At 39.1% G+C, this 14,540-nt stretch overlaps 1 protein-coding gene across 1 annotated transcript in view; it reads right to left on the minus strand.

Annotated features, from left to right (window-relative positions):
* Nucleotides 1-14,540, minus strand: part of parp8 (poly (ADP-ribose) polymerase family, member 8) — a 141,116-nt gene that overhangs the window by 68,071 nt on the left and 58,505 nt on the right. Inside the window, exons 3-4 of the mRNA XM_060907274.1 lie at nt 9,264-9,301; nt 1,064-1,153 (exon numbers count right to left, since the gene is read on the minus strand). Of these exons, the coding sequence (XP_060763257.1) occupies nt 1,064-1,153; nt 9,264-9,301 (128 nt within the window). The remainder of the gene's footprint in view (nt 1-1,063; nt 1,154-9,263; nt 9,302-14,540) is intronic.

Consider the following 14,540-nt stretch of genomic DNA (forward strand, 5'->3'; position numbering starts at 1 on the left):
ATATATATATGTTATTTACCAGCTGGGAGGTCCGTATGGTGAAATACCGTGACCGAGGTCTTGAAAGTACTGAGCGAGGCCCTCTGTGCCAAGGTCAGTATTCAAGGCCGAGGTCACGGTATTTCACCATACGGCCCGACCTTAAGCTGGTAAATAATATATTTATTTTTTTCTTTACCAAATTCTAACAGAAAACGAGAGCGCCCGGAAAGGAAAATCGAGCCGAGCCGCCATTTTGAATCCTCATTCACGGCTGTAATGCAAATTGCTTCCTCCTCGGTATACAAGTGCACTTCCGTGGCAGGAGAAAAACTACATTTTGCCGCCTATGTAGTCCCCTATTTATACAAAATTGAGTCATTCAGGATTCAGCCATGTTTTTGCTCGGCGTTAGCAGCAGTTACAGGTTTTTAGCTTTCTCCTGAAATGTTTTCTTTTATTTCTTCTTCCTCAGGGTAGTAAAACTCGCTTTCGCTGTGAACACTGTCATTATCGCGATCCATGCTGTAAAATTAATGCTATTCTCCTGAGAAATGCTGGCAAAAATTTATAAGATATTTGATAATCTTATAAATAAATCTTATTAAAAAAAGATAAATGACAAAAAATGCTACTATGTTTGTTGTTGTTGTGAACGAGCGAGTCGCCAGAGGTCCGTAACCAGGGTCCATATTGTAGGATATGGATCCGCTCGCCAGCCAATCAGAGCGCAGGATTTGATGGAAACCGGACCGCGAAAAAAATAAATATATATACATAATAAAATACATATCATTAAAAACTACACTTAAGTAAACACTTAGTAAGACATTCTAATAAGTAACATGATAAAAAGAACATGATAATGATAAAAAATAACAATAATGTTGATAAAATAAATATATTGAAAAAATTAATAATACTTTTTAAAGAAAGAAAGAGAACAAAGCCTAATTATTGACTATGACTATTACTACATATCACCATCATTCAATTCTTGTTTGCATTTTTTTTCCCATTTAACAAATTTCAATTAAAAACAAGAGATGTGGTATTAATGTCTGTCATATCAGAAAGGCTTTACCTGTTGCAATTCTATGGAAAATAACTGGTATAGGATCTCTTGTGACTAATACGTCATCGTCGTTCTCGGAGTTCGAGACGTATGTGTTGTCTGAAAGGGAAACAGTGCACATCTATTAGTGTTAACACAGACGATGATCAACCAACCTCGGGCTATAATAAAGCCCTAATTAAACAATTCTGATTAATCGTGTTTACACGCACACAATAAGGACACAATAAACAGATGAACAGAGTAAGATAATGGTCTCGTTGAATTTTGTAATACACGCCCTATTTATAATACACAATTTATTTACTTGTAATGTAATACATCATCAAATTAGCAATCAAAGGCAATTTTTCAGTGCTGTTTCTTTAGACACTGTGCAATGACAAGAAGAAGGAGTCTGATAAATATCCACTGGATCAAAGTCATTCACAAGCCTGATGGCCTGTGGGTAAAAAGTGTTTTTCAGTCTTGTTGTTGTTGTTTTCACACTCCTGTAGCATCTTCCTGATGGTAGGAGAGTGAATAGGCTATGTTAGGGATGGCTATTGTCCTTAATGATGTTGTGGGCCCTCCTGATGACCCTAGTCTGGCAGAAATTCTCAAGCATTGGTAAGGCTGTTACAGAGATGGTTTATGCTCAGCGTTCAAGATAACGTTTTATGTCTCATCTCATCTCATTATCTGTAGCCGCTTTATCCTGTTCTACAGGGTCGCAGGCGAGCTGGAGCCTATCCCAGCTGACTACAGGCGAAAGGTGGGGTACACCCTGGACAAGTCACCAGGTCATCACAGGGCTGACACATAGACACAGACAACCATTCACACTCACATTCACACCTACGGTCAATTTAGAGTCACCAGTTAACCTAACCTGCATGTCTTTGGACTGTGGGGGAAACCGGAGCACCCGGAGGAAACTCACACGGACACGGGGAGAACATGCAAACTCCGCACAGAAAGGCCCTCGCCAGCCACGGGGCTCGAACCCGGACCTTCTTGCTGTGAGGCGACAGCGCTAACCACTACACCACCGTGCCGCCCCAGCCTTTATATCACTGTGCTAATATGCAAACGTAATGGTACGACTACTACAGCGAGCTTTAAGACCCACTTTTGGTCGTTACACATTACTCATATCCAGCTAGGAATGTCATCTATCTGAGCTCTCATTTTAAAGCTAATTTTGTGATCAAGAGTTCTGAGTAATGTTAAAAAAAGGTTTTGGTGTACTTCGAAATTTCATGAATAATGCCATTTATGCTTAAAAGTTATAATGCCCCAACGACGTTAAAGGTGAAGTCTGACACTGTAATGGCTTATTTGATACAAAATATTTAGTTTTAATTTGTGCAAATAAACTTTTTGGACATTCCGTTTCAAATACTGGATTCCGTGTTTTCCGTCCGTTTACCACGATCACGGAACACCGTCGTCTCTATCCATCCATCCATCCATCCATCCATCATCTGTAGCCGCTTATCCTGTCCTACAGGGTCGCAGGCAAGCTGGAGCCTATCCCAGCTGACTATGGGCGAGAGGCGGGGTACGCCCTGATCAAGTCGCCAGGTCATCACAGGGCTGACACATAGAGACAAACAACCATTCACGCTCACATTCACACCTACGGTCAATTTAGAGTCACCAGTTAACCTAACCTGCATGTCTTTGGACTGTGGGGGAAACCGGAGCACCCGGAGGAAACCCACGCGGACACGGGGAGAACATGCAAACTCCGCAGAGAAAGGCCCTCGCCGGCCGCTGGGCTCGAAGCCAGGACCTTCTTGCTGTGAGGCGACAGCGCTAACCACTACACCACCATTTATCCACTAACCATTTATCCATCCATCCCCCGCTGGACAATCGGTGACTGACTAACCCAGTTACCCTGGGAATGTTAGGAAATAAAGAAAGCTTACAATTTTCTTCGAGAAGTTGGCCAACTTTTTGCATCGCATTTCTGTGCGATACACTGGGGAAATTGATGAGCTATTCTTCAAAATTGGGTCGCATTTTGCGATGCGATACCGGCTATCTTGAACGCTGTTCACGCTGCTCTTCCCACCCTCTGTACAGCATTTCAGAGCTGCAATGTACAACTACCAAACTATGCTGTGATGGAGTTGGTGAAGATGCTCTCAATTCTACATCTATAGAAGCTGCTGTGGGTTTTACATTGCATGCTGAATTTCCTTCCTACGAAGTACAGACATTGCCGAGATTTCTTCATCAGGTATGTCGTGTTGATGTCTGTCAACACCGAGGAATTTGAATGTGCTCGCTCTCTCCACCTCAGTCTCACCAATGTGCAATGCTGGGTGCTGCTCCTTCCTCCTCCTTGTTCACTGGCTCGACAATCATCTTCTTTGTTTTAACATTTAGGGACAGACTGTTGTCCTGACGCCACTGCACTCTTGTAAATTGACTCATCACCCCCAGTTATCAGTCTGATGACTGCAGTATCATCAGCAAATTTAATGATGCTGGTGTTACTCTGGGACGCCACGCAATGTTGATATTGGTCAATTACAGTGAAGAGGAAAAAACACTCCAGGATGTGCTGTTACAGGAAAATAATTAACGTCCGGGTGGTAAAAATGATTCTGCTTCATGTCAGGTCACCGCATCCTTGATCGTTTTTCCGATAACAGCATGCCTTCTGTGTTTTATTCCTTACTTTTGCAACTATAGCAACACACTAACACCAGATAGAAGTGAATTGTTTTTTTTTCTCCAAACTAAACTGGCCAAAATGTACAGGTCATAAAACCTGTTGCTACCATCTAACCTGTGGTTAATGATGTTTACAGTAAAGCATTCTACAGTAATAAAAAGTTCACATTAACTTACAGGCTTCAAAAGGATTGTAATGACAAATATGCACGTTTATGCACTTACAACTGACGTACCAGTGTAATGACAGAGTAAAAGCAAAATAAAGTACCATTTTAAAGTGACCTATTGGGGTGAACAAAGGCTAAATGTACCTTTATGCCGAAGCGGTGGGCAATTCAACAGCTACATTAACTGTGTTTTCACATGACATGTCCTGCAGGAGCTTTCTTGGCAGGCCAATTATAGTCCATTGACCGAATTAAACCCTGTCTAAAAGACTCCGGCTGCTTGTCATAGCAGTGCAGCGAAACTTGACATGATCTCTAAAGATGCTGTTCATTAAGCTTTGACAAGCAGTAGGGGAAACAAAAGCAGCTAAAGCCATTATGGTTAATGAATATGTAACATCTACAGGTTTTATTGCTTTTATTTTATACATTCAGAGTTTAACATAATAAGCAGGTGCAAATAATCCAAAGAAATCTGCATACAGAAACAGCACACATGAGGAGCTTAAATAAAAACACAATATCCACTGATCCTGTAGTTTCACTGTTGATGTAATACAGTGGTTCGCAAAAGTTTTGTAGCCGAGGACCCCTTTAACGACAAAATAAATTCCACTGACTCCCTCAGTATGGAATTATTTCATGAACATTCTTAAAATTTATCAAAAAATATTTAAGAGCATATTAGGGATGAGTTTACTTTGGTGTTGGGACCCCTAAATATAATCACCTTGATCAATCTGAAATACATACATTCTATCCACATTCAATAGATATGAGCAATCAGTGCTCTGATTGGCTACTCTACTACTAGGATATCAGCTCATATACCATGAGTAGAGAAAATCAAAATGGCGGAGCGTGTTGCTGAATCAACTGAGGATAAAATAGAAACTCCACTCAAAAAGCTGTTATCAAGTATTTAAAAGAAACAGAAATAGCTGAAAGAATATATATATATATATATATATATATATATATATATATATATATATATATATATATATATATATATATATATTAGTGCTGTCAAAAATGTCGCGTTATTAACACGTTAACTTGACTCAATTTTAACGGCGATAATTTTTTTAGCGCGAGATTAACGCTCTGTGACATGATGTAGGTTTTTCATAAGCTTTTGAAACTGCCAGGAACTTGGAACAGAGACTTTGCTTAGAAAAACAATAGCAGCTAGACTGTAATGCCACGCCCCGCACAGCCAGAGTCCTCTGCCCTCCTCCCCCAAAGAACCAGCGCGGGCAGGGCGCGCTAGGAGCGATGGGATTTATGGCTCTTTGATGGGATCCGCATCTTTGTGATCCGTTCTTTGAAAAGAGACGTTCAAAAGACTGGCTCATTTGGCTCTTTTTAAATATTTATTCAGTTTTAAGAAGACAGCGTCTAAAGAAGCCAGATCCCTCTGAACTGTAAACTCAATGCTATCCCAGAAATCCTTCCTGTAATATGCAAATTTGGCCACCTCTGATTGGACAGCGCGATGCATTAATAGGCAGAAAGTGTAAAAGTACAAAATGTGTTAAGTGAGCTGAAACAGTAAAGATCAGATTCAATGCAATATTTATCAACGAACAACTTAAAGTTAATATAATAGTGTACTTTATATTATAATCAAGCATGTCAAGCCTACCGTCACTGTGTAACCTGTCTCTCTGATTAGAGTTGTAGACTAACTCAAGCAGTAGATCACTTCACTCATGGTTCTTTTGCTAGCACCGGTGCTTGGCTTAGGTTTCACTTTGCAGTGGCTGTGTCAAGACGTGTTATGCTTTGCAATAAAAAAATATTGGTACAAAGCAAGCCCATTCACATTTTTATGCTGATAAGAGAATTACAATGGTTTTTCATGTGACAAAAATGTGCGATTAAATTGCGATTAATCGCGAGTTAACTATGACAGTCGCGACATTAATCGCGATTAAATATTTTAATCGCTTGATCGCACTAATATATATATATATATATATATATATATATATATATATATATATATATAGAGAGAGAGAGAGAGAGAGAGAGAGAGAGATAAAAATTTATTTTTTTTTTGGTTTTCCCCCAATATCTCCTGTTCTACATTCCAGCCCAGTAGGTGGTGGTAATGCGCCTTTAAGTTGGTTTGCAAACCACCAAAAAAAAACCCTGAAGAAGAAGAAGAAAACCCCCAAAAATACAAAAAGCAACAAAATATGGAATAAAAGTATTTGATGGTAAGAACGTATCTGTTTTTATTTTCAAGAATTATTATTATTATCGCATTTTTCACAAATTGCTCCTGTCATTTCGCCAGTTTGTTTACATCCTAAGCAGAAATGATTTTGTCGGACGTTTTGTATAAAGCTTTTATTGATCAAATTTGTAAACAATAAAAATAAAAATGCCCTGTTTCTCAAAATCCAATGAACGTGGATAGAATAAAACAATTATTCTGCTCAATCTCATCGTTCATGGCTTATAGCTGACTCGGTGCTACGCGCTTCGTCGGCTATCAGCTCATGTACGACTCAATTTCATGGAATAACTGTTTTTTATATATATACAGAGTATATATATATATATATATATATATATATATATATATATATATATATATATACGGTACACACACAGTCCTGTGCAAAAGTCTGAGGCACATGTAAAGAAATGCTGTCGACCAAAAATGGCTGAAAAAATAATGAAATGTTTCAACATTAAAAAAAAATACTATAAACAGTAATCAGTAAGCCATAATAAATGAAACAAAGTCAGTATTTGGTGTGAGGTGACCCTTTGCTTAAAAAACAATTAGTCTTCTCAGGTACAGTGAGTGCAGTTTTATGCGGAAATGAGCTGTAGGTTTTACTGAGCATCTTACAGAACCAGCCACAGTTCTTCTGGACACTTTGACTGTCACACTCGCTTCTTCATTTTACACCAAAACCCAGAACACTTCATTACGTTTTCTTTTTTAATCTGAAAAGTGCTCTCTTATGTAACATGCTGCTCAGATACAGACATATTTTTCTCTATAACATTTTCTCTATAACAGTACTAGGTGTATATATATTTATTAGGGCTGTCGAAGTTAACGTGATAATAACGCATTAACGCGATCTCAATTTATCGCGATTAAAAAAAATAGTGGCGTTAACGCAAATTCTAATTTGGCCCTGCGGGTCACCCATAGTTCATGTTGAGGCTTGTCGTGCGCTGCTGCAATAAGAGTACGTGTGAGTGATGGAGAAAGGTCTGTTAAACGGGAAGTTGCATTTCAAAACAAGAGTGTGATTGAGTTGGTTTTGGTATGCACTTTGCAGTTCTAAAAGACTTTTGTAAAGTGAGATTTCAGTATGCTGTAGCACTGTCATAAGTCCAACTGCAATTTATTTTTGTTTGCACAGCACTGCAAAGTCCTGTAGGCTGTGACTGAATACAACTCCGGCACAATTGAAGTTTTATTTCATTTTTATTTTCTTTTGTCACACATGTCTGAACTGAGACACAGTAGTATGTGACTCCATGTTTTATATTTGAGACTACAGCTCCCTAATCCATCACAAAATCCATTTTGTGTTTTGTATGTTCAGTACTGCCTAGTATGTGAGTGAATAAATTCCCTTACCATTTTCTCTTTTCCCAGCAGTTTTTAACAAGTACTTTTAGCATAAAATGTGTTCACCATTTTAATCGTAACATTTCACTTTAAAAGCCTTATTCATTTAAAAATGTGATTAATCGCAATTAACTATATGAAATTCTGAGATTAATCGCGATTAAATTTTTTAATCATATATATGAGGGTAAGTCAAAAAGTTCTAAAACAGATGTTATCATTTCAAAAGGAATTCAAAAGAATTCAAAAAAGGAATACAAAGAAGGAATTCTCCGATGGAAACATCGCTTACAGAAGTGTTTAGACTTAAATGGAGGATATGTAGAGAAACAGCTTTGTTATTTTCATAAATAAAGACTTTTTTCATTTGTCTTCAAACTTTTTGACTTACCCTTGTGTGTATATACACACACACACACACACACACACACACACAGTGTTGTGGAAAAGTATGAGGCATTTGTTTGGTTATAGATTTCTATTTTATGACTTTTACATTATCGAGTCATTACAAAAACATTTTAGAGTTCCAAACGTTTGTTTTCCAGAAAAAAAATATATATATATTAGTGCTGTCAAAAATGTCGCGTTATTAACGCGTTAACTTGACTCAATTTTAATGGCGATAATTTTTTTATCGCGAGATTAACGCTCTGTGACATGATGCCACGCCCCGCACAGCCAGAGTCCTCTGCCCTCCCCCGAAGCGCCACGGTGCTCGGCTTAAGTTTTTCATTTTCCCATCGGTGGCTCCAGCCCCACTTTGCAGTGGCTGTGACAAGACGTGTTATGCTCTGCAATAAAAAAAAAAAAACATTGGTACAACCAGTGTTCGAACTATGCCGATATTTTTGGGGGGTCCCTTATTTTCCATTGGGGGGGGGGGGGTGTGTGCTTGCGCTTGTCTCAGAGTGCGGATCTCCATCGCGCGCTCACTTCGGATATGCAAATGCTTCCCGTTACACACGATTGCTATGTCAATAAACATCATTTTGCCAATATTTTAGAGACCCCCCAACATTTCCCAAATCATGTTTTCAAGGGATCTCATGTCTGTTTCAGGGGATCTCGGATCCCCCGTGTACCCCCGTAGTTCGAACGGTGAGCAAGCCCATTCACTTTTTTATGCTGATAAGAGAATTACAATGGTTTTTCATGTGACAAAAATGTGCGATTAAATTGTGATTAATCGCGAGTTAACTATGACAGTCGCGACATTAATCGCGATTAAATATTTTAATCGCTTGACAGCACTAATATATATATATTTATATGTCAATAAAGAAAGCAGCATATTACATAAAAGACCATTTTTTCAGACAAAAAAAAACACAGTGAAGTGTTCTGGGTTTTGGTGTAAAATGAAGAAGCGAGTGTGACAGTCAAAGTGTCCAGAAGAACTGTGGCTGGTTCTGTAAGATGCTCAGTAAAACCTACAGCTCATTTCCTTATCAAACTGCACTCGCTGTACCTGAGACTGCTATTTTTTTATGTAAAGCGTCATTTCCAAAGATTGATTTTGTTTTATTTATTCCTGTTTACTGCTCCTTATAGTATTTTTAACGTCGAGCCAATTAATGTCATTGTTTTGACGGCATTTTTGCTCTACAGCATTACTTTGCGTGTGCTAAAACTTTTGCACAGCACTGCAGATATACATCGATCCCCCGCTCAGCTACGATTCACAGACATCTGGGGGTCCCACTTTGAAAACCAGTGATGTAAAATAATATAGAAATTCAAGGGAAAAAAAATACTTTACCTGGATAATCATCAGAGACATGTACAGAGTAGGACACGCTGTGGAAACAGCAACAAAATACAAAATCATACATATGACAAAGTAAATATACAGTCTCAAGATTTTTTTTCTACAACTAAAATTTGAAACTGCACACTCCTTATTGCTTCATTGCAACTATGTTGTTCTGCTCAATCGCATCTAAACTAATTATAATTCACTCTTGCTCAATCAATAAATATGATTACTGAAATCAAACATAATAATGGAACAAAAGAATGGATGATCTGTTTTTACAACTGATCCGCTTAAGTCTCTGCTATAATCAGATGGACTCGGCTTTATTCAGCACTTTTTATTGTCTCATGAGGCTTCAAGCATCGGCAGTGAAATCAACCAAGCGTACCAACACACATCTTTCTCCCACTAGCTCTAGTTTATACTTAGAAACTGTGCTTTACATATTGTGCTATGACTAATAATATGTGTTACAGTAATGACCAGAAGATGTATACGGTGTCTCCAGGTGTGGATGGTACAAACCGGGGAGCAGGGCGAAGCCGTCCTGTCTCAAAGACCAAAAGACAGACATCGGTATAAAGTTACTTTATTTGCTGTTAACAAATGTCTGGATGTCGAACCAAGCATGACAGAACATACGGTATGCAGCGCTTATTTTTTTAATCTATCAGATTGTCCAATCAAACCGTGCGTCGGTTCATTGGTCTATCTGACAATTAAACGATAAATAAGATGAACTGGATGAACGATTTCAGTCGGCATTTTATACCCTTTTCTTAAGGGGTGTTCACACGGCAACTTTTACTCCGGTGTAGCACCGGGGCTGCCCCGGTACAGCGTTCACACGGTATAAAGTTATACCGGTGTAGCCCCTGAAAGCGGCTTAAACCGGTGCAAATCTAAGGTTTAAGAAATTTACTCCGGAGTAAATGCTAGTTTGCGGGGCAGCACCGATATAAAATGGGACGTCTGAACGCTACAGGGGTAGACTCGCTACGCGTGAGGAGAGTTGATTACATACGGGCATTGCATAATTTGCGTCCTGGTATTTTGCGCTTCCAAAATGGCGAATATCAACAACAACAGAACTGCGTGTCTTCCAGTGTTGCCAGAATGGGCGGTTTTAAGTGCATTTTGGCGGATGTGAACATATTTTGGGCTGGAAAACGTCAGCAGTATCTGGCAACACTGGTGTCTTCATCCACGTTGTTTTCCCGGCGCTTGGTGATGCCATGACAACCGGGAAAAGGAAGTACATTTTCACGCATGCGCGTATTTCATTTCCACATTATTACTATCGTATAGCACGGTCGCAAAAACTGCGGTGTGAACGCAAGTGGGGCTGCACCGGTGCTAACACGCTTCTCTCTAGTAAGCAGGTTTGTGACGTGTGAACGCGCCACAAAATTTACACCGGTGTAAGATATATCGCAACAAAATACATCAGTGCAGCATCGATGCAAATATGTGCCGTGTGAACACCCCTTTAGAAAGACAGAAAACAAACCAAAAAGCATGATTCGTTTTTAAATGTTGTACTTTCTCGCTGCAGAGGGGAAATTAACCAAAATTAGATCTAACCAGGAAATCTGTAAACAGGGTTTTCTGCATGATCGGCAGAGTGCAAGCTCTGAGGTCACAAGTGCACCAAGCACATGCCTTTAAAGCTGTAAGGACTAAACAGTGTCCTCGTTACACGTTTCATTAAGTTAATGTGCTGGTGAAAGGCAACTGTGTTCAGTTGCACTGATCAAGATTTAATATTTTCACTTTGTCGTGTTGTTAATAACTCCAGCCGAACGTTTTGTGAGAGAATGTTTAAAGCCTAATTATCACCTTTGGTGAGTGTGATCAAAATATCTATATTTTTTTCACAGTCCGGTTTCCATCAAATTGTGTGCTCTCAGAGGCCTCGGTCAGTATTTTCAAAACCTTAGTCATGGTATTTCACGATACGGACCTCCCAGCTGGTAAATTTTATACATATATATATATATATATATATATATATATATATATATATATATATATATATGAAGAGTTCAGATGCAAAACCCTCTAACTCCACTTGACCACTTTTTGAGAAAAAGGCCATTTTTTATCAGGCCTTTGTATTTAAGTATAGAAACCTAGATTCATTTGAAATCACAAGGTTATTAGTTAGGGAAAACACTGTGTTAATCTCACAAATGTTACTTCAGCAAAATTACTGTTTTTAACAAATATTTTCTTTCTTTTGCGTCAAAACCAGCTAAATCCATAGGTTCTTTGTGTGCAAAAACCTCTAAATCCATTTTTTCCTTACAGACATGGGTAAGTGTTACAAAATCACCAGAGATACAACTGGAAACATTGAAAATTAGTATGCCACACATATAGGGTGGTTGTAATAGTGATGGTGGTGTGGTTGGCACATTCATAGCTAAGTTAATGGACCTATGATCATGAGATAATCGTGTCATGTTTTTAAGCAATACCTAAATAAATACCAACACTCCTCTTCATAAATGAAGGCAAAAGGCCTGTCATGTCAACATTTAAGAAATTTGAAATCCACACAGTTTAAATGATACAAGCAAATGATACAAAGTACTAAACCAAATAAAATACATTGGAATAATACTGAAGTGCAATAAAAACCTGGTGTAAACAACATGAAAATCTTAACACAAATACATGTACAGTAAATGCAACAAGCAATATTCTGCCAAGAAGGGCAAGTTTAAGTTAGTAACATTAACAACATTGACACAATAACTGTGATAATAATAATAATAATAATAATAATACAGCAGTGCAACGAGCTTAGATGGATATAAGTAAGTTAATGATGAAGATGAAGTTGAGGTACAAGACAACAAATTTAATATATTAACAAAAGATTTTAACATGACAATTATTTAAAATGTTAGTTCTCTATTTTGCACTTAAAGCCCTGTTTTAACGTTGTTTGGGATGAAATAGAGCCTTTCAGACCGAAATTTGGACATTTGCTGCTGAACCGAGCATTTTAGGTTATTGTGGTATTGTGTCGTCCCCCCCGCTTACCGCGGCGCACATCAAGCTGTTGTGATGGCAGACTATTCCATTTTCAATATTTTCGCCGCTATATCGCTTCATTTTCGCTAAATAGTGACCATGATTTTCCACAACACGACGTTTCCTCCGCCCATTCACTGTCTGGAGGACAGGTTCATTCATGCCATCGTAATTCATGTCGGTATTAGCTGCCATTTCGCAAAAATCTTCCTGTGAATAAAGTTTTTCTGACGAAACTTTGTTTACAAACGTTATGGCACACGAGTCCAGGTCACGTTCTGATTGGTTGTTGAAAGTAGAGGCTTTTGCTGCTAAAGTGAAGTGGCATTTAGAGGTTTTTGATACTAAACCGATATTTTAGACAAGACGGGGAGTGGTTTTTATGTAATTTTTTGACAAAAATATTTCACTTACATATACTAGATGTAGACAGGATTCACACAACATCATTAACTCATTTTTCACAGAGATGGCGTTTAGGGGGTTTTGCATCTGAACTCTTCATATATATATATATATATATATTTCACAAGAATAAACAGGTCTCATAAACTAAAAAAGGCCTATATCAAAACAGCGTGTCTAATAAATGGGTTCATATTCAGGCTAATAATATTCTTCTTCTTCTTCTTTTGGCTGCTCCCGATTAGGGGTCGCCACAGCGGATCTTTTGTCTCCATTGCTCCCTGTCTTCTGCATCCTTCTCTACCACACCTGCCACTTTCATGTCCTCTCTCACCACATCCATCCTCTGGCAGCTCCATCCTCAACATTCTCCTTCCCACATGCTCTGCATCTCTTCTCAGGATGCACCCAGACCATCTCAGTCTCATCTCTCTTAGCTTAATTCCCAAGCTCTCCACATGTGCTGTCCCTCTGATGTGCTCGTTCCTTATCCTGTCCAACCTCCCATCGCAAACCTTAACATCCTCAACTCCGCCACCTCCGACTTTGCCTCCTGTCTCTTCGTTAAGGGTACGGTCTCCAATCCATACATCACAGCTGGTCTCACTACTGTCTTATACATCTTACCTTTCACTTTTGCTGGGACTTTCCTATCACAAACGACTCCCGGAATCCTTCTCCGACTGCTCCACCCTGCCTGCACTCTCTTTCTCACCTCACTATCGCAGCCCCCATTTTCCTGCACAGTTGACCCCAGGTACTTGAATTCACCAACTTTCTTTATGTCTAATTATTCAGGCTAATAATGAACCAGGAAAAAAAGAAAAGGAAAAATTTCCAAAAAGCACATTAAACATGTACGGTACGAGGGTACTTTGAAAAGTTCTCGGCCTCAGCCAGAAACAAGGGGCGTAACTCCTATTTTGGGGCATAACTGTATAATATAAAGCCTTGTAATCACTGTCCACAAACACTCAAATGAAAGAAGCAATCAAAGAAGAAAAAAAAAAAACGAGAGGAAAGCTTTGAGCTGGCGTGATGTAGCTCCAGGACAATGCAGCCGTCCGCACTGCACAGGTGGCAGGGTCAGAAGCAGTCAAATGTGGCTTTGAACTGTTGCCCCGTGCACCTTGCTCACCCGACCTGGCACCGCCTGACTTCTGTCTGTTTCCCAAACTGAAATCTTACTCGTGTGGTCACCATTTTCACAGTGATGATGATGATGATGAAGTAATCCATGCTGCTGAAGAGGATCTGCAGGCTCAAGATGTGACCTTCTTCCACTTTGGGATAGCGAAGCTTGAACATCGGTGGACCGAGTTAAAGGAGACTATGCTGAAAAATAATGCATGAACAATCTTTCTCCCGTGACATTTTCTGGGTGAGGCTGAGAACTTTTTGAAGTACCCTCGTATGATCCCGCTAGGTTTTTACTGTAAAAAGCCACGAGCACGCGACAGTTAGCAGCATGGCCACGAGAGATTTTCGACAGCACTAGAAAATGTTGGCAGACACCCACGAGCTCACATTATCTCATATTCTAACTGATAACTTCATGTGAAACGAGAAGTGAGAGACATTCACCGGGGTGTTAAATGGAGGAAACAGATTATTATGAGAAAGAAATTTGCTTAAATTCAATACCCCGTAGAGCCCTTCAAGATTTCTACGGTATCTTCAGATGTGGTCATTTGAATGAGCTGGAAAATGTTTGTCCTTCATTATTTCACTTTCTGCTACATTTCTGATTCCGTGCCATTGACCTACAATTCAACAACTAACACTGCATATTCATTTAATTTATAGAGTGGCCAAATAGCAGCTATTTGCTTT

This window comes from Neoarius graeffei, chromosome 24, assembly GCF_027579695.1.
Source record: "Neoarius graeffei isolate fNeoGra1 chromosome 24, fNeoGra1.pri, whole genome shotgun sequence".
Taxonomy (NCBI): domain Eukaryota; kingdom Metazoa; phylum Chordata; class Actinopteri; order Siluriformes; family Ariidae; genus Neoarius; species Neoarius graeffei.